An 18,919-nucleotide genomic window follows, 5' to 3' on the forward strand; every position below is an offset into this window, starting at 1 on the left:
GTCCACACAGCCTCATGTCTGCTATCCTGGGGAGGGTGAACAGTCTGACTTTGAGCTGCAGAGTAGGTGGCATGAATGTGCTGGAGGCAACAACATTTGAAAATCATTTGAAGGTTGAAATTTGACTCAACAAACATGTTTCTGTGTTTCACCATGCTGTCTTTTAGGCAGGAACATGCAGGCTGCTCAAACCTAGTCTTGCTTCTGGAGCCTGAGTTTAAAAGAGTGTGTGGGGGGTATGGCAAAGGGTGGAGGATGGGCATTGTGGGGGTGGGGTTTGGGCTGGGGATTCTGGGAGGATGCTGAGCCCATCAATGGGAGCAGGGAAAGCAGAATGAGGAGCAGGTCCTGAGGAAACAGACATGGTGATGTTTAATGAGGGAAAAACTTAGGGCAAGTGCATTTGCTTCAGGTCTGTTTTCCAGATCAAGCTTTCATTTAGGCAGCAGACTGGTGAGGGGAGCGAAGTCTTTGGTGTTGAGAAAGACCCTGGACAGCCTGCTTTACAAAGACTCAGCTGTGTGTCCCAGTTGGAACTCTATACTGCAAGAGGCAAAAAAGCCAACATAAGCCAGTTTAAGCAGAAAGGGGTATCCATTGGTTCTCGAACCATAAAAGGCCAGGGATATCAGGCACAGCTTGATCAGGGCCTTAGATGATAGCCTCAGAACCTAGTTTCTTTCTGGCTCTTTGCTGTGTTCTCTTTCACATTGATTCCATTCTTAGACAAATTCTTTACCATCACAACGAGTGTTCTGTTTTCATCCTCTTACATTAGTAAAAGGTCAACCCTTAAGCATAAGACTCTTATTCCCAGGATGCCCAGCAAAAGTCTGATTGTATTTCATTGGCTCTGGTCGTTCACATGCTCACCCTTGAGCCAATCACTGTAGTGGGGAAAGTGATGCAAAGATGGCCACAGGCTGCCTCCAGCCCTGGGGTTGACAGACTACTGATTGTATGACTGCTCTCAATAGGCCATGTGGACCCTAGACTCATGGAACAGAAAGCAGGGCACAGGCTGGCAACTTAGCCCGACTCTGTACTGTAAAGATGGGGAGACTGAGGGCCGACTGGCGAAGGAACTCATCCCCCCTCAGGCTGCTAATGTCACAGTCTTCTCTCCACTCCTCGAAGAGTCCCCTGTCACCAACTCCTTGCAATCCTTCCTTTGGTCTCCTGAAGGACACATTGGGCCTTACACTTTCCCGCCACCCAGCCCAGGTTACTGGACCTATTTCCACAGCTTGAGAACCGGGATTCCCAGCACGCAGAGATAAACAGGGGGCGGAGCTTGAGCTGGGTGCTCCCACCCAGAGGGAAAAGCTATCTTCTCTGTTTGTCTTAAATGCTGCAGCTGCTTCCTATCTGCCCCAGGGGATGCTGTGGGAAGGACTTTCAGTTCTGCACCTCAGCTAGGACAGCCCTGGCTGGACCTGAGGTAGGGCTGTCATCTGGAACAATCCAGATCCCCCATCTGGAAACCTCTCCCGATAACTCTCGTTCTGGGTCCCCTGAGGTGAGAGAAGAACAGGAGTGACTCTGCTCCTGAGAAAGAACCAAGACCCCATTTGGGCACAGGAGACCCAAGTTTTGGTCCTGACTCTGTCCTTGACTGTGTAACCTTGAACAAGTCATTTTACCCATGTGAGACTTGCCTTTCTCATTGGTGCAATGGAAAGATAATACCTTCTTCACAGAGCTGAGAGGGTTCACATGCTGATCAATAACATCATATGTAGTGCACTGTGTTTGTAGCCGGCCAGATGAAAAGCAAGATTTGATTCCTAGAATCCTTTCTTTCAAAAGGAGGGGCTCGCAGGTACTAAGTTCTGGACCCATGATTTGTTCCCACAGCTGGGGCACTAGACAGAAGCTCTCTGCCTTCAGGCTTGGCAGATGTGGTTAGTGTCCAGGAAACTGCTACTTGGCAGATGGGGGCAGCTACAGGGTGCTATCATGGACCCGAGAGCACATAGCATCCGGAAGAGGTCAGGGAAGGTTTCCTGAGGAGGCAGCCTTGAAGGAGACACTCGGAACCCAGGCACCCTGCACACCACTGACACTGAGCAGACACAAGCATTTTTGGGACGAATGGGTGATTGAGTTGGGCACCCTGCAGGCCATCTTTTCTTTCCGACTTTCCCAAACCAGTTCCCACATGTAAACCCTGATGGTCACGCCCCAGAACAAAGCTGGGAAGGGAAGGGGAGAAGGAGGGGTCAAGAGGGAAGGAATGGCAAAGAGAGACACACTGAGAACTGGATTTCATTCATTTTATTTTTTTTCTTTGGGGGTAAGGGTGTCGCTGAGTCAAGGAAGAAATTTTGTTTTTGTTTGGAACAAAGTTCCCAAGGTGATAGGGTGCTGATCCTGGCTTTTCAGACAGCCTGCTCCTGATGGTTCCCTTTAATTTTTCAGGACACCAAGGAGACTTTTTCTCCCCTTTAACAACTCCATTATTTGTTATGCAAGTAAGTCAGGTGTATTGTTGGAAAAAAGGGAAAATATAGACATAAATATTTAAAAGATGCTAGATTGAATTTATTCCTAATTCCATTTGAAGATAACTTTTTTTTTTTTTTTTTGGGTCTTTTTTAGAGCCGCACTTGCGGCCTATGGAAGTTCCAAGGTTAGGGGTTCAATCAGAGCTGTAGCTGCTGGCCTGTGCCACAGCCACAGCCATGCCAGATCCGAGCCATGTCTGTGGCCTATACCACAGCTCACGGCAACACCAGATCCTTAACCCACTGAGCATGGCCAGGGATCGAACCCACGTCCTCATGGATACTAGTCAGATTCATTTCCAATGAGCCACGATAGGAACTCCACTTCTCACTGCTTTTAATCTGCTGTGGGCTGGAAAACCAGAAAACCAAAACCAGGAAACCAAGCCTGAAGGGGAGTACACCTCTGTCATATGAGGCCCAGGCGACTTGTGTTATCAATATTCTTTTTCTCAGATGTGAGTAAAATACTTCTTATGTATTTACTGTGTGCTGGATATTTTACAGGCCTGTTTTGTTTTATTTTATTTTATTTTATTTATGTATTTACTGTGTGCTGGATATTTTACAGGCCTGTTTTGTTTTATTTTATTTTATTTTATTTTATTTTATTTTATTTTATTTGTCTTTTTGGAGCCACACCTGCAGCATATGGAGATTCCCAAGTTAGGGGTCAAATCAGAGCTATAGCCACCGGCCAATGCCAGATCCGAGCTGTGTCTGCGATCTACACCACAACTCATGGCAATGCTGGATCCTTAACCCACTGAGCAAGGGCAGGGATTGAACCTTTGTCCTCCTGGATGCTAGTCAGATTTGTTTCCACTGAGCTATGATGGGAACTCCTACAGGCCTATTTTATTTGTATCTCACAACAGTGCTCTGAGAGAAGTATCTTAACCCTGGGTGACAAACAGCAGCCTGATCCCAGAGAAGTTCATGACTTTGTCAAGGGCCGCTGAGCTGTAAGTGCCAGCACTGTGATGGAACCTGGTTTGTTTCACTCCCAAATCCCCGCCCCTCTCACTACCATGTCTCATGCTGGCTGCCAAGCTTGGGCTGGAATTAGTTTGATGACGTGGCCAGAGGCAGGGCCACTGGGCTGGGGAGATGCTTCTGCATGGAGCAGGGCTCAGCCTCCCACGAAGCTGTGAGGCCAGGCAAAGGGCCTGGACTGCAAGGAGAGATTCATAGCATTGCAAATAACCCAGAGAACACGTGGGATGGGGCCTTATCAGTCTTGGGCATGGAGGTGTGGGGAGGGGAAGACTCTGCTTAGCCCACTGGCCTCAAATAGTGCTCGTAGTCGGCGCTGCTTATTGGACTTGATTTGGATTAGCGTAATTAGCACAAAAAGCCCAAGGGAACATTTTCTCATGGTTTAAATTAGAGGTGACAGTTGGTGACTGCAGACTAAATCTTGACCAGCAATGTGTTTGTTTGGCCAGCATGCTATTTCTCTAACTTTTTGAATTAGATTTAACATTTATCAGTTGGGGGATTTCATACTTAAGCATTTGGGATTTTGGCTTTTCTTGAAAAAATTGGGAGCTCTAGCCAACAAAGCTTGGTATACTTCTATGACCCCCAAATTGAATATAACCACTCCCGTTAGATGGTGCCTGTGCTCTGTGGTCAGCCATATTCCATAAAAGCTGTCATTCATCTCACCTGCCTGGACCCTGAAGGATTTGAACTTGCCACCTTTGCATGAATCCTGTTTTTATAGAAGCTGGTTGCCAGGTAAACCAAAGGCTTCTTAACTCTGTTTATTAGTGACATGGTTTTAGTCATCATTAATTCAACCAGCATTTATTGAGTGGGTCATTTTGCATTTCACCCTGTACTGGATGTGCATCATAAAAATATGAGTATTTCTCAGAGTTCCTGTTGTGGCTCAATGGGTTAAGAAGCCGACATAGTATCTGTGAGGATGCAGGTTCAATTTCTGGTCTCTCTCAGCGGGTTAACCATCCAGTGTTTCCACAAGCTGTGGCATAGGTCACAGATGCAGCTCAGATCTGGTGTTGCTGTGGATGTGGCATAGGCTGGCAGCTGTAGCTCTGATTTGACCCCTAGTCTGGGAACTTCCATATGTTGTAGGTGCATTCATAAAAAGAAAAAAAAAGGATACTTCTTAAAACAGTCATAAAAATATGAATCTTCCCTGCTGTTGAGGTGCTCAAATTCTAGCTGAGTTGAGGTCTGTGCAAATTGCTCCGGGAGAACAGAAACTGAATAATCCTCCCTTGCTCCCCGCCAAGATGCCTGTGTCCTAATCCCTGGACCTGTGAATATGTTACCTTAAATGGAAAAAGGACCTTTGCAAATATGATTAGGTTAAGGCTACTTAGATTTGGAGATCATCTTGCATTATCTGCGTGGGGCCGGTGAAATCCCACAGGTCCTTATAAGAAGGAGGCAGGACAAAGTCAGACAAGAAGGAAATACAAGGATGGAAGCAGAGGTGAGAGAAGAGAAAAGACACTACACTACAGGCTTAGAAGATGAAGAAAGGGCCACTAGCCAAGGAACGTGGGCAACCTCTTAGAGCTGGAAAAGCAGGGAGATGGATTCTCCCTTAGACTCTGCAGAAGGAACACAGCCTGCTGATGCTGATCTTAGCTCACCAAGACTGATTTTGGACTTCAGATCCCCAGAACAGTAAGATGATAAATCCGAATTGTTTTCAGAGACCAAGTTTGTGGTAATTTATCACAGCAGCTATATAGAACTAATATGGGAAGGGAGACATTTTTGCTTGGGCTGAAGAGAAGGAATGGGTTTATGAAGGAGGAAATATTTGAATGGGATGAATTGGAGTTCATCAGGTATAGAAAGGGGGTGGAAGGCAGCCCAGGCGTAAGGAAGAGGATTGTGCACAAGATGTAAGAAAGCAGGGCATATTTGGAGGTTGGCTGTTGGTCCATGGTGGTTGGACCATAAGGTGTATGAAGGCTGAAATAAGAGATGGGGCCAGGGAGAAGGGCTGGGATCATGACTTAGAACTGGTCCCATGGGAAAAGGGAGTCCTCAAAGATGATAAGAAAGGCAAGGATGATCCAATATATGTTTTGGATGCTCTGGCATCTTGTGGAAGGTGGTTGGAAGGGGCCAGACCAGAGATAAGGAGACCCATGAGACCGTTGCAGTGACTCAGATCAGAGCCATGGCAAGGATGGTCATGGGAAGGAGGAAAGTGACCAAAGACATCTGAACTAGGATTGACAGGATTCGGAGTCTAACTGAACATGGGGAGGGATGCTGACCACTGGGGTTTTAGCTTGAGTGTGTTCATTAAGGCATAGCAGTGGGCTTGCGGGAGAGCAGAGCTGGGGTTCAGGAAGAAATGGTGGGTTCTGTTTGGGACATGGTGAGTGTGAAGGGCTCATGATGCACCTGGGAAGAGTGGTCCAAAGGCAGTTGTCAATCCCATCTCCATAGCCCTGCCATCTGGGGTGACGTGCCAGCCACCTGCATTCCTTCTCTTCCCTGGCAGAGCTGAGGAGCAGGGTGCCTGGCCCTGAGAGGCAGTGGTGCACTAGTCAATGTTTAACAGCCAGCTCTCTGGGGGAAAAAAGATTTTTATATATATATTGCATTTACTGATTCCTGTGGTATAAATACTCCCATCATGACCAATTTTAAGCTACTGACTCAACATCACTGAACGTGGAATTGGGAAGAGCATCATAGATGGTGTTCCCTCCATATGATACACTAGAAATAAATCACCTCAAGAGCGAGGTAATAATAGAATGTAGTACAAAAAAGGGACATCGTTACTGTGGGTATTTATCTCCTTCGTTTCTAATGTAATTTTTAGTACTGTCTGTGTTTAATGACCAGCCCATGAAACAACTTGACAATTTTACATTGGGCTCTCATGAGCCTGTATGAGCAGGTGCCAGCACACCACTGGAGAAGTTCCCACAAAGTACAAGATGGAAGGGGCCAGAAAAATCCACCTCGTTCCCAGAGAGCTTCGTGACTCCCTGAGGTCACACACCTAGGAGGGCAGAGCCAGCCCTGGCATCTCTAGGAGGCAGTGTGCGGTCCTTCATTCTTTCCTGATGGTCCCTTGGTGCCCTGGCCATCCTCACAGACCCTGGGGGACACCGTGTGGTCCTTGACCCCAGGATGATGACTCATGTCACCCTGGAGTGAGTGACTCAGGGAAGAGGCTGCTGGGCGGCCTGGAACAAAGACCCGGGCGAGATTTCTTTCTCCTGGGAACTAAATGGGAGGCTCAGATCCTTTTCTGCTGTTCCCGGTGCCTTTGAACTGCTTCCGATTAAGCAATTGCACATATTTCCAAGAAGAAAAAAAGTTTTTCAAGTGGACTGATTTTTAAAAAAAGACTTGCTGAACTGAACAAGCTGGCAAGGAAAGCTGGGGAGATGTTGGCATCCTTCCTGTCCTGGCTGGGGCTGGCGCTGGGGTGGGTGGAGGTCTGGCTGGGGCTTGGCTGTTTTTCAGGGGGTATAGATCCTGGATCCCTGGCACTTCAGGGTCTCTCCAGTCCTCCCCTTCTTCCAGAGTGCCATCTAAGCCACAGGGCTTCCCAAAGGCCGGACAGTGGGGTGCGGAGTGTGCCCAGCAGGTGACAAGTCATCTTTCATGTTTCTATCAGTCCTTGCTTGGTAGGTAACCTCTGAATCCACCTTCTCAAGGCGCCTTAGGTCTGGCAGCTCTCTGCTCCCAGGCACACAGAAGTCACTCCCAGGCACACAGAAGTCACTGCGCTCTTGCCCTGTGCCCCCACTCGCCCCCAAGGATGTGAGAAACCCTAGATGGGTGTCTTAATGGGCCTCATCCATCAAGTTGTACCAAAGAGAGACATTTCTTCTCTTTGGGGTCTTCTCCTCTGGGTTCTACCTGGGAAATGGGGCCCAAGACCTCTCTGCTCTCAAACTGGGGGATCTTTTCCCACCTTCTCAGGGGACAGGGCACAGGCCCCTTTCTCAGGACTCAACTAGCATCTTCCTTCTCACTGCTTCCACTCCACCTCTCTCACTTCTCTTTTGCACCATAATCCTGGCTGGTCTTGGAAGGGGGGAGGGGAGACTGACCCACACTTAGGATGTCTTTGCCCAAATCTTTTTTTTTTTTTTTTTTGGTTTTTAGAACCATACCTGTGGCAGATGGAAGTTTTAGGAGGCTAGGAGTCGAATTGGAGTTGCAGCTGCCAGCCTACAGCAATGCCGTCTGAGACCTACACCACAGCCCATGGCAACGCCAGATCCTTAATCCACTGAGCGAGGCCAGGGATCGAACCCACATCCTCATGGATCCTAGTTGGGTTCATTACCTCTGAGCCATGACAGGAACTCCCCACACCTTTTTTTTTTTTTCTGTGCCAAGAACCCTTCCCATCTCCTTACAGGGCTAGCCCTTTGTGATACATAAGGCAGAGCTGGGCTCATTTTTCTCTACCTCCAGCTGCTACGAGTGCTCCTCTCACCCTCCCAGACAGTGAGATGGCTTTGCTGTTTGCCTGTGGGGGAAAGGAGATGTGACAGATAGGAGTCTCCTGCAGTTCCAGACATGCCGTCTATCTGGCGTAGCCTCCCCCCTCAACCCACAGCCAAGCCTCGTGCCCACTCTTGTACTCCTGCCCTGGGTCCTGGCCCTGCCTCCCCTCCTAGATGTTGTCCTGCCACTGGTCTCAGCAGACGCTGCCTCTTTCAGGGCTCAAAGGGGTTCTGAATCCGAGGAGGACACCACCCCCAGCCAACAGAGCCTGTAAGAGAGCCTCAGGGCTGAAGAGCATGGCCAGAGGGTCCAGACCCCAGAGAGTGTCAGGAGTGCTCAGGGCCAGCCCTGCTGACAGCCTCTGTGCTTCCAGGCAGGGGCCCAGAAGGCCTGATGAGGGTGAGAAGTCACTGAGGGAGTCTCTTCCAGTGCCTCCCCTCTTCATTGCCCCCAAGGCCTTTTCCTTTCATCCTTTTATAAACCCCCCTGGCTACTCACTTCCCCCTTTCAATCCAGATCTGCTTTCAGGATGGAAATGTGGGGCTCCCCCTGATATGCCGAGGGCTGTGCTCCCTTCTTCAGTCATTCATTCTCCCATTTATTGTGCAGCTATGGGCGTCAGGTTAGGGTTAGATGAAACCTCCCTCACAGAATGAAAACCTCTGTCCTTTGGGAGTCAGCACACTGTGGCAGAAAGGTCTGGGGCTTTGGAACTAGACAGATCTGGGACTGACCACAGCCCAGACCTAGGATGGCCACAGCCCGAACCTGGGGCTACCGCAGCACTGTACCCTCTCTCTCTAAACCCACTGCTGCAGCCTCTGGCTGCTCAGCAGCAGAATGAATACCAGCATCGCCAGAGCGCGTGACCCCTCATGGGTTTAATTCCAGGCTTGTTGGGTGCTCTTTTATCTGTTTGTCAGTACAGAGGAGAAGCCCCGGCCAGGCCAGGACTGTGTCTCCTTAACTTGCAAGAGACAAAGCCCAGAACTCTGCCACCCAGAATGAACACCAAACTCTGGGTTTTGGTGTTGCTGTGGCTCCAAGAACTCAGCTGCCTGATTCAGAGGATGGGAAAGGAGCTTGTTGAGTGTATACTCTGTGCAGGTGCCCTGTGTGTAGTTGCTAATTTAACCCTTATGGCAACTTGAAAAATTGGCGCTATTCCTTCCATTTTACAGATGAGAAAACTGAGGCCAGGAAGAGACTAATCCTGCAAGAAAGAGGCAAGGAAGAATTAGAACCCAGTCTGCCAAGGTCCACAGCCCTCTCGCAGCATCCCAAGGTTGGGAAGTAGGATGGGGCTATCCTGAGGGAGACTCCCATTGGGCTCACTTCTGGGGGTACAGAATCCAGCTCTTCAGCGGGCCAGGCCCAGGGTCCCACGAACATACCACTCAGCACTTGGAGCTGATCTCTGATGCCCAAGGAGATTTTCCAAGTGTGTCCCAAGGTGCCTGGAAGTTGGGAGCATCTTCACTTGCCCAAGATCAGGGGCACTGCCAATGGACGCCTGCTTTCACAGCAGGACACACCAGCTTATTATTTCCTAAAAGCAAACTTTTCAAAGTAAGATGCCAGAAGGCTGATGTGTGTAGTGGGGCTGGGAGGCAGGGGTTCTGGGACTTTGGCTGCTCCTCACTCACAGGTGTGGCCTTGGTGGAGTCCCTGTCCCTGTCCGGGCCTATAGGATGGGAGCCGGGGTCAGGACTGGCTCTTCTACACTGGCCTCCCTGTCATCCTCTGAGTTTGCAAAGGGGCTGAGAGGCCTATGTGTGCAGTCAGCCTAAACAATTCCCTCCATCAAATTCTTCATCTAGAGATAGAACAGTGGTATTAATAGCAAGCTAATCTCTTTCAAATTCTTTGTGCTGCTAAAATGAAAGCAAAAATTCAAAGCTGGGAGAACAAAAAAAAACCCAAAAAAGACAAAAAAAACCTCCCTTCTGAGAATTCTGAGTCACTCCAGAAAGGTCAGTGGAGTCTGGGTTAACCCGCTGTTTCCCAGAAGGGCCTCTGGCTCTTCCGACACCCAAAGATTAACAGAGGGAGCAGGAGAGCTGCTGAGTGGCTGTAGGCTGTGCTTCTGGGACTCTGGTTTCAGAGGGCTTTGGTCTTTTCTGAACTGGTTGCAAGGCTTTGAGAGAGGCATCCTTGGGACCCTACTAAGGGGCCATTGCTTGCCAAGAACACTACCCATGAGCTAGTGGACTTCACCCTGCAGGGAGCTGGGGAGTCAGACCTGTGGTTGACTTCCAGCCCTACTGCTCATGGGTGATGTGACTTTGGGCAAGCCTTTGAGCCTCTGTTTTCTCATCTGGAAAATGGGACTAATCATAACATTGTTAATAATAGTACTTTCGTTACCCACCTCAAGGGTTGCTGAGAGCACCGAAGGGAATGGTCTCTGTAAAGGCCCTTGTGAACTCCTGACTCTTGCATGATGGCCCCCATGCCTAAGGGATGTAGGCAGCCCCACAAGAAGCCACCCCCCTCCCGTGGCTGAGGTGTGCAGGCTGGAGGTGTCCTGCCAGTTGTGGATGGGCATGCCTATGTTTGTATAGCCCTCTGCCAGAGCAGCCCCCTCCTGCCCTCTCCCCACAGCCCACAGGGTCCTGCAGCAGCTATTCCCAGGGGCAGAGCCTGCGCTGCTCACCTAACAAGTGTGGGTCTTTCTGGGGTGAAAGGTCAGATGTATACACTTCCAACAGGCTGTTGTATGAGTGGAAGAGTCAGAAGGCATGGGGGCGAACGCATGGACCCACCGACCGATGGATGGATGAATGGGTACATTTGTCTTACACACAGCAGGGGCCATGCAGCCCCAAACAGGTGGCTCACTCTTTTCTTTTGTCCTGCTAAGACTCCTGGCCTGGCAACCTGTTGCTTCCTCTCCCTTGCCCACCACTATCCTTATCACCCTGGGAATGCATGTTCTGATGCTCCTGTGCAGGGCAGGATCCCCATGCTGGGTTCAGCTGCTACATTCCAGCAGAACTCCTGGTGGAGGAGGCCCAGTAGAGGAGGGGAGAGATGAGGGGCCTTGAATCAAACTAGCCTCAGTTATAATCCTTGGCCTGCTGCTTATTAGCTGTGTGATCCCGAGCAAGTTGCTATACCTCTCGGATCCTTAGTGCCTTAAGGTATAAAATGCAAATAACAAGATATCACCTGAAATGCACCTCGCATAGTGTCCGATACTCAGTAGGCAACCTAGAAATATCTAATGTAAACAACGAATGAGGAGTTCCCATCATGGCTCAGTGGTTAACGAACCCGACTAGGATCCGTGAGGATGTGGGTTCTATCCCTGGCTTCATTCATTGGGTTAAGCATCTGGAGTTGCCATAAGCTGTGGTGTAGGTTGCATACTTGGCTTAGATCTCGCATTGCTGTGGCTGTGGCGTGCGCCAGCAGCTTCAGCTCCGATTGGACCCCTAGCCTGGGAACCTCCACATGCTGCTGGTATGGCCCTAAAAAGACAAAAAAAAAAAAAAAAGAATAAAAGCATATGAGTTTGCTTTCCTAATTGCATAGCCAGGGGCAGATAAAAAAATATTTAAATGCGGTTTAGAGACTTTGGGACTTTTTGGTTACACAAATGATTGGACAGCTATTCCAGCAGAGGCTTAGGTAATTTGCACTAGGTACCAAGGTAACTGGACCAGTCAAGCTGCTTCTCATCTTTGCACCTCAGTTTTCCTTTCTGTAAAATGGGCCAAGCTGTATGCTTAAGCACTGGCTGGGGGCAGAGGACAGTTCAAAGTGCTGCTGGCTCTTGGAAGTGACCCACCTAACCCTTTACTGACCAGGTTGGAGAGGCAGTGAGAAGGGCCCTGAAAATGAGTTGAAGAAGGAGCAGCTCAGAGACCAAGCATTACTAAATATTTTTTCCTTTTTTGGATCGGTGCTCTAGATCACCACTTCCTGGAGATTGTGTTCTAAACTTTGCCATGATGGATGCGAGGTCCGCGTGCCCACGAGCTCCAGCGGAACTCAGATGTCACCCTGGGGGAGGGACTCGGCTTTTACCTTGCTATTTTAAGCAGTGAGTTTATAATAATGGAAGGGAGAGAAAGCGATGGGGCAGGAGCAGCGTGGGAATGGCCTGGACTGCTGGGGCTCCCCCTGAGGACCTCGGGGTTCTGTCCTGTTGAGGGTGGGTCCTCAGCCAGCCTCCACTCTGCTCTATCTTGCAACAGCTGACACCTCTTCGCGTGTGTCTGACTTAACTCATTTCTGTTTTACTTTGCTTTCTGACCCAGGGACTGACTAAAGGTCTTTTCCTGAGGAACAGGAGGTGGAGAAAATGAGGTGGAGATATTTCTGATGCCACTTTGGAAAACCGTGATCCCAGAATCCTATGGGATGGGGCCCTCACACCTGTGGCTTGTTACAACTAGAAGTTCAGGATCAGGGATGCCCAGGGTTGGCAAAGGCCCCTGAAGTGGGTTAGGAATCTTATGACCCTTGACCCTGCCTTTGATGAAACTATCCCAGGAATGGGGAACTCCCTACCTCACAGAGCAGCCCATTTCATTATCTGATGGTTCCAATCACTAGATCACTAGAAAGTTTTCCCTTGCCCTGATCTGACCTTTCAGTCACTGGCCATGCATCTGTCCTTGGGGACAATAGATATATATGCATGCCTTTCAAACATCTGCAAAGAGATTGTATTTCTTCCTGCACATTCTCGTTTCTAGCCTAAAGGGCTTTAATTCTTTAAGCACAAATTCTTGTCCCGCTCCCCCTTTTTTGAACATGCCCCAGTTTGTCTGAATCCCTCTTAGCATGCAGAGTACAATATACTTCATATAGATTAAGACACAAAAGAAAAAGTTCCCATGTTTGGAAACCATACTCTTTTTTTTTTTTTTTTTTTTTTTTTTTTTGGCTTTTAGGGTCCCACCCACAGCATATAGAGGTTCCCAGGCTAGGAGTTGAACTGGGGCTACAGCTACCAGTCTATACCTTAGCCACAGCAATGCCAGATCTGAGCTGCATCTGCGACCTACACCACAGCCCATGGCAATATCAAATCCTTAACCCACTGAGCAAGGCCAGGGATTGAACCTGCATCCTCATGGATTCTAGTCAGATTTGTTTCTGTTGAGCCACAGCAGGAACTCTGGAAACCTCACTCCATTTAAGACAGCCTGTACCTGCACACACATCCCACATCATTTTAAGAATTTTCTTGGGAGGCGTAGTCAACTTTGCTGGTAGAATTGGGATTTGTGGATGTTCTTTTGCTGCCCTCAAACCCTTCTATGACATACTTTGTCCTGCACCATGGTTGTCACTGCTGCTGAAATCCGAGTAAATGTGATAGAAATTAATCATAGAGCCCACCTTTGGGCAAACCTGTTGTTCAGTTTACTCATATAGAAACCATTTGGGGGAGTTCCCGTTGTGGCTCAGCGGTTAATAAACCTGATTAGCATCCATGAGGACACAGGTTCAATCCCTGGCCTCTCTCAGTGGGTTAAGGATCTGGTGTTGCCGTAAGCTGTGGTGTAGATCGCAGACATGGCTTGGATCCTGAGTTACTGTGGCTGTGGTGTAGGCCGGTGGCTACAGCTCCGATTGGACCGCTAGCCTGGGAATGTCCGTATGCCGTGGGTATAGCCCTAAGAAAGAAAGAAAAAGAAACCATTTGGACTGGGAGCCATACCCTCTCATTCCTAAGAGCCAGGTTAAATCTGTCTTCTTGGCAATGACCCAACTTCCTGTCTCACCTCCTTCATTAAGCCTCCAGCTCTTCTCTTCAAAGAAACTCATTCAGCATTTCAGGGTTCATGGCTCAGTCTAACCACAATTTCTAGTGCGGAATCGTTTCTAAAACCATCTTCCACTTGTTCTAATCTCCAGAGGTAGGGACTCTTTGCTGGGCTCCTGCAGCTTCTCACTTTCAAAGTCTTTATCCCCCATCTTGTTTTCCATCTGCCTCCTCTCACTGGACTCCACACTCCTCGAGAGCCAAGACCACATCTTCATCATTTTCATGGTAGAGTAGGTGTGAGCCTTTATGGTGAGGGAATGCAGGACTCTGTTCGTGATCATCTGCTTGAGATGAGATTTCCTGAGCTGACCAGCAGGGGTCACCCCAGCTGTTTCTGAGCTCGATGGGGCTGCCTTTCCACTGCAGACAATGACAAAAATGGTGGCCCCAGAAACTAACCTTGGGGCTAAGCTTCTCTAGTTCTTTACAAGTCAATAAGCACTTTTGGATGAACAGGCTGGGTATCCATGAGCAGTCGGACCCCTTGCCTCCTCAGGGAGCTCAGGCAGAGGAGTGTGTCTGGTGGAGCGTCTGTCAGAGATGTGGCTGACACCTCATCGAGCCTCCCCAGGGCACTCAGTCTCGGGGGCCCTCCTGAGCCCCTTCTGTGGGACCAACACTTGGTGTCGTGGGTGGTGGCAGGGATTTCTGGCTCCTCCTTCTGCAGCCTCCAACAGATAGCGCCTCGCCTAGGACCAGGACGTACTCAGTACAGAACAGTGTCCTCTGCTTGCTCTGTATGTGTGTCCCAGTAGTGCCCTGACCTTGGCAAAGCACAGGGTCTTAGCATGACATCTGCCTCTGGTGGCTTTCGTCTGCTGCCCCCCAGAGCAGCTTCTTCAGGAAACCTCTGAGGAGTCAGAACCAGGCTGGTGGTTGGTTCTTCGGGTCTCTGGAGGTGTCCCCCACCTCCCTAGGGCAGGGGGCCTGAGGGAGGTTAGGGGTGGGAAGAGCCGTCTGGACTCTGGCCAAGCATCTGGGCTGCAGACCAGCCTGTAGTTGTCTCTGGGAGCACCTACTCCACGCTGGGTGCTCCCTCTCTTTTTATCCTTAGGACAGTCCTGCATGGTAGACAGTCTTATCTCTGCTCCCTGATGAGGAAATCAAGGCTCAGAGGTGAAGCCAATGTTCAAGGCCCCACAGCCAGTGAATGGCAGAGTAGGGACTCAAATCCAGGTGTCTGTTTCCCAAACCTATGGTCTTCCTATCTTGCTATCCTGCCTTTCCAGATGGAGACCTGACAAGAATGGCCCCTTTTCTAAGAGGAAGCAGAGGAGCCAGACCCATTGGTAGAGGTTTATTGGAGAGATTTTGGTTCTATGCCTCTTGACTGACAAGAAACATGAAAGTGTAGTTGGTAGTTACAAGTAGTCAGTAGTTACAAGTTAGTACTAAACCCAATCCAAACTGACTTAAATGCTAAGAGATGTAGTTGTTTGTGTAACTGGCTAGTCCAGAAAGAGTTCTGGCTTCAGGTCAGCTTTGAGTAGGGCTCCAGCTCCATTTGTCTGCAGGTCTTCTGGCTATGCTCTCCTCTGGGTGTGCTTCTTTCCTCCTCAGTCTTGCCTTCCTCATGGCCACAAAGTGGTGTCCACAGCACCGGGTCTCACATCTGTATGTTCCATCACTCAGAGCAAGAGAGAGCATCAAGGTCCCAGATACTGCCATGCGCTGGTTGGCTTAGGCTGGATCTTCGTGAGATGGATGAGATTGTGCTGACTGGGGTCAACCCCAGCCAGGCCTCAAGGGTGCTATACCACGGGAAGGGGTTAAGTGTGGCTTTAGGGAAAGCAACCCAAGGTTGCTGGGGGCAATCAGTGCACGAGGCACACAAGACCCACATCCAGAATTGTCATGGTAGCAGGCCTGACAGGCCCAATGAGGGCTGTTGCCAAGACAGAGAGCCCCGCCTGACGGTCAGAAGAGCTGCTGAAAAGCATAGGATGAGCCATGGGGCAGGAAGTCAGGACCCACCATCCCTTTCTCCTCCACCACCTAGCCAAGGCCAAGCAAGGCTATGTTGTCCAGTGGCCTCCAAATCAGAAAGATCTGGATTAAAATGTTTGGTTCTTTGTATGATTTCGGCAAAGCGGCTTCTACACTCTGAAGCAGTTCTCTTCTCTAGAAAATATGAATATCAATGCCTGCTTCAGAGGTCATCGTGGGGATTAAATTAGTCCATGTCGGAAATGCTCCTAGGAGGGTCCCTGGCACCCAGTAGCTGCTCAATAAATGGTTGACAGATACAAGACTGGTTCCCAATGGAGTGTCCTCCATGGGCTATGGTTTTGAGGAGTTTGAAGTACTCATTTCCCTCCTGGGATGGCTGTGTTTACTGTACGGCCCAAATTAGAGGCAAAATCTCTAAGGTCACCTCTGACTTCATAAACAGAGCCAGAGAGCAGGAGGAAATGCAATTCCAAATGCCCTCAGTTCGCCTATTTTAGCCCTTGTTGATGCAAACTCGAGCAGGCTCTCTCTGCAGCATGTGGCTCCTGGAAACGGGACCCAGCATGAGTCAGGGATGGGAGTGGATTTGACTTGTCCTTTTGGCGTCTCCTCAGCCTGTGGAGCCCAGGCCTTTTGGAGCATCTTTGGGGCTGACGCAGCGGAGGTTCCGGGCACACGCAGCCACTCCCGCCAGGAGGCTGCCATGCCCCACATTCCCGAGGACGAGGAGCCCCCCGGAGAGCCACAGGCAGCCCAGAGCCCCGCCAGCCAAGTAAGTGCCCCCTCCCTGCCTGCAACCAGCCTGGCCCGGGCCATGCCAAGCACCCTGGGCTGAGGCCACGGGATTTGCCAACAGCCTGAATAGGCTACCGTGGGCCTGGGGAAGGTGTGTGGCTTCCACACCGAGGAATAAATACCCAAAGGGTGTTTGAATTGACCAAGATCCCCGCATGCCCTGAGAGTGGAACTTCCTAGGCTGTATGTCTGATTGAGGCCTCGTGGGAAGTCACACCGCCCCCCTAGGATGGAGAGAGACTTGGAGGAAAACTATCAGTACAGAGGGCTTCATCAGGTTGGGGTCAAGGGCATCAGCACAAGGTCACTTAAAGTGAATCCACTTAGAATGAAGATCAGGGAGTTCCCGTTGTGGTGCAGCAGAAACAAATCTGACTAGGAACCATGAGGTTGCGGGTTCGATCCCTGGCCTCGCTCAGTGGGTTAAGGATTTGGCATTGCTGTGATCTGTGGTGTAGGTTGCAGACTTGGCTTGGATCCCACGTTGCTGTGGCTGTGGTATAGGCTGGCAGCTATAGCTCTGATTGGATCCCTAGCCTGGGAACCTCCATATGCCACAGGGAGATTTTATTTTTCTAAAAAAGGAGGTGATGAAAGTAAATGAATTTAAAGGGTCTCATTGAGGATGTATTGTACAAATGAAATTGGGTAGACAAGTTATTTTTAGCCATTCATATCACAAAATATAGCTTATGTGCTTATTTTTAGAATGAACAAAGAATTCATCAAGTGGTTGATTTGGGTGTGGGTACTTTTTTTTATGCTAGCAAAAAGACCTGTTCACATGATATCATAACCTTCACATTTTGCCATATAGCACCTTCATTAAGAAATGTTTAATGTTTAAGGGTTTTGTTCATTTTCCAAAGGACCTCTTTCAGTCTCTCCATATTCAAATCATTCCCTCATGAAGAACCTGTCTTGCCCATCATCCTTGTAATTTTTTTTTTTTTTTGTCTTTTGTCTTTTTAGGGCCATACCCACGGCATATGGAGGTTCCCAGGCTAGGGGTTGAATTGGAGCTATAGCTGCCAGCCTATACCACAGCCACAGCCACTCAGGATCTGAGCCATGTCTGTGACCTACACCACAGCTCACGGCAACACAGGATCCTTAACCCACTGAGCAAGGCCAGGGATCAAACCCGCATCCTCATGGATACTAGTCAGGCTCGATAACCACTGAGCCATGATGGGAACTCCATCCTCGTAATTTTGTCTTCATTTATTAACTGATCAGCTCCATCTGCTCCTCATTGGTTAAAAACCTTGCCCATGAAAGTCTCAGACATGGTTTTCCAAACTTCATGACCTTTGCACTTATATCATCCTGTTGTGTCTGATAGTTCTCCCAACTGCTCTGAGCCAGAGGGACAGACACTTCTTAAGCGAAGGAAGGTTGTTTGAGTGAGCATAAATTTGACAAGTGGGCAGATTCCTAGTGAACAGTTTCAAGTTATGATGACATTTGTTTTCTTACACATCATAACCGTGGGAACGAAGATAATAAATACTTAGAAAAGAATGGCCTCTTGGATCTCCACATCCCAGGCTCGTGGGATTGAGATGTTGCAGAACTTGGCAGCCTTGAGAGCCCTTGAATTTCTAAATGACAAATTCAAGCCCCCAGACACCAGCTCAGGGATTTATTTATTGAGCCCCCCTCCCAGGAACATCCTGGGCCACTGTGGGTGCTGCTTGCCAGTTGCTTTCAGTGGCTCTGGGTTATTCCTCTGCTCCTCCATGGTGACATCTAGCCTTCCCCAAGCTGTGTGCTCTGCCGATGCCCCTTTCCTGCTGCTACTCCTTGCCACGTGTGGACAGTTCCCCAAAGAGTTGCCGACAGTTGACTGCAATGTTTAACCAACAAAAAATTTGCTACTCTACCGGAAGCTTGGAGATTGAAGAAGGGAAGGACTGGAGTTCCCGTCGTGGTGCAGCGGAAACAAATCTGACTAGGAACCATGAGGTTGCGGGTTCCATCCCTGGCCTCACTCATGAGTTAAGGATCTGGCATTGCCATGAACTGTGGTGTAGATTGCAGACGAAGCTTGGATCTGGCCTTGCTGTGGCTGTGGCGTAGGCCGGTGGCTACACCTCCAATTCGACCCCTAGCCTGAGAACCTCCATATGCCATGGATGCAGCCCTAAATAGACAAAAAGACAATGAATAAATAAATAAAATAAAGAAGGGGAGGAGAGCACAGAGCACAGCACTCCCGTCTGGATTCCAATGTCACGGCTCCCATCCTCAGGTCACAACATTCCCAGGTTCTGTCTCTATAGCATCTATACCCCCGAGCCCTGGACCACCTCTGGCTATGGCCAACCTTGATCCCCTCTGCTTTACTCACAGTGATAGAGCCTTTAAGCAAGATTCTGATGCAAAATCTGGCTCCTGAATCTTG

General features: G+C 49.3%; 1 protein-coding gene across 50 annotated transcripts in view; it reads left to right on the plus strand.

The window, feature by feature from the left end:
- The window catches only part of IRAG1 (inositol 1,4,5-triphosphate receptor associated 1), a 184,979-nt gene that overhangs the window by 73,222 nt on the left and 92,838 nt on the right, over positions 1-18,919 (plus strand). For 38 of the 50 annotated variants that reach the window (XM_013994558.3, XM_085012021.1, XM_085012020.1 and 35 more), the window contains one exon: positions 16,332-16,489. The exons of 9 other annotated variants lie outside the window; for them this stretch is intronic. In XM_013994558.3, coding sequence (XP_013850012.1) covers positions 16,332-16,489 — 158 coding nt within the window. Of the gene's footprint in view, positions 1-3,385; positions 3,473-16,331; positions 16,490-18,919 lie in introns of those variants that run through there. 3 more of the 50 variants (XM_085012061.1, XM_085012039.1, XM_021083328.2) reach the window with 2 other exon arrangements.

Source organism: Sus scrofa, chromosome 2, assembly GCF_054392235.1.
Source record: "Sus scrofa isolate SSC_HxYL_T2T_F1_AM1 chromosome 2, Sscrofa_HxYL_maternal_Yorkshire_Landrace_v2.0, whole genome shotgun sequence".
Taxonomy (NCBI): domain Eukaryota; kingdom Metazoa; phylum Chordata; class Mammalia; order Artiodactyla; family Suidae; genus Sus; species Sus scrofa.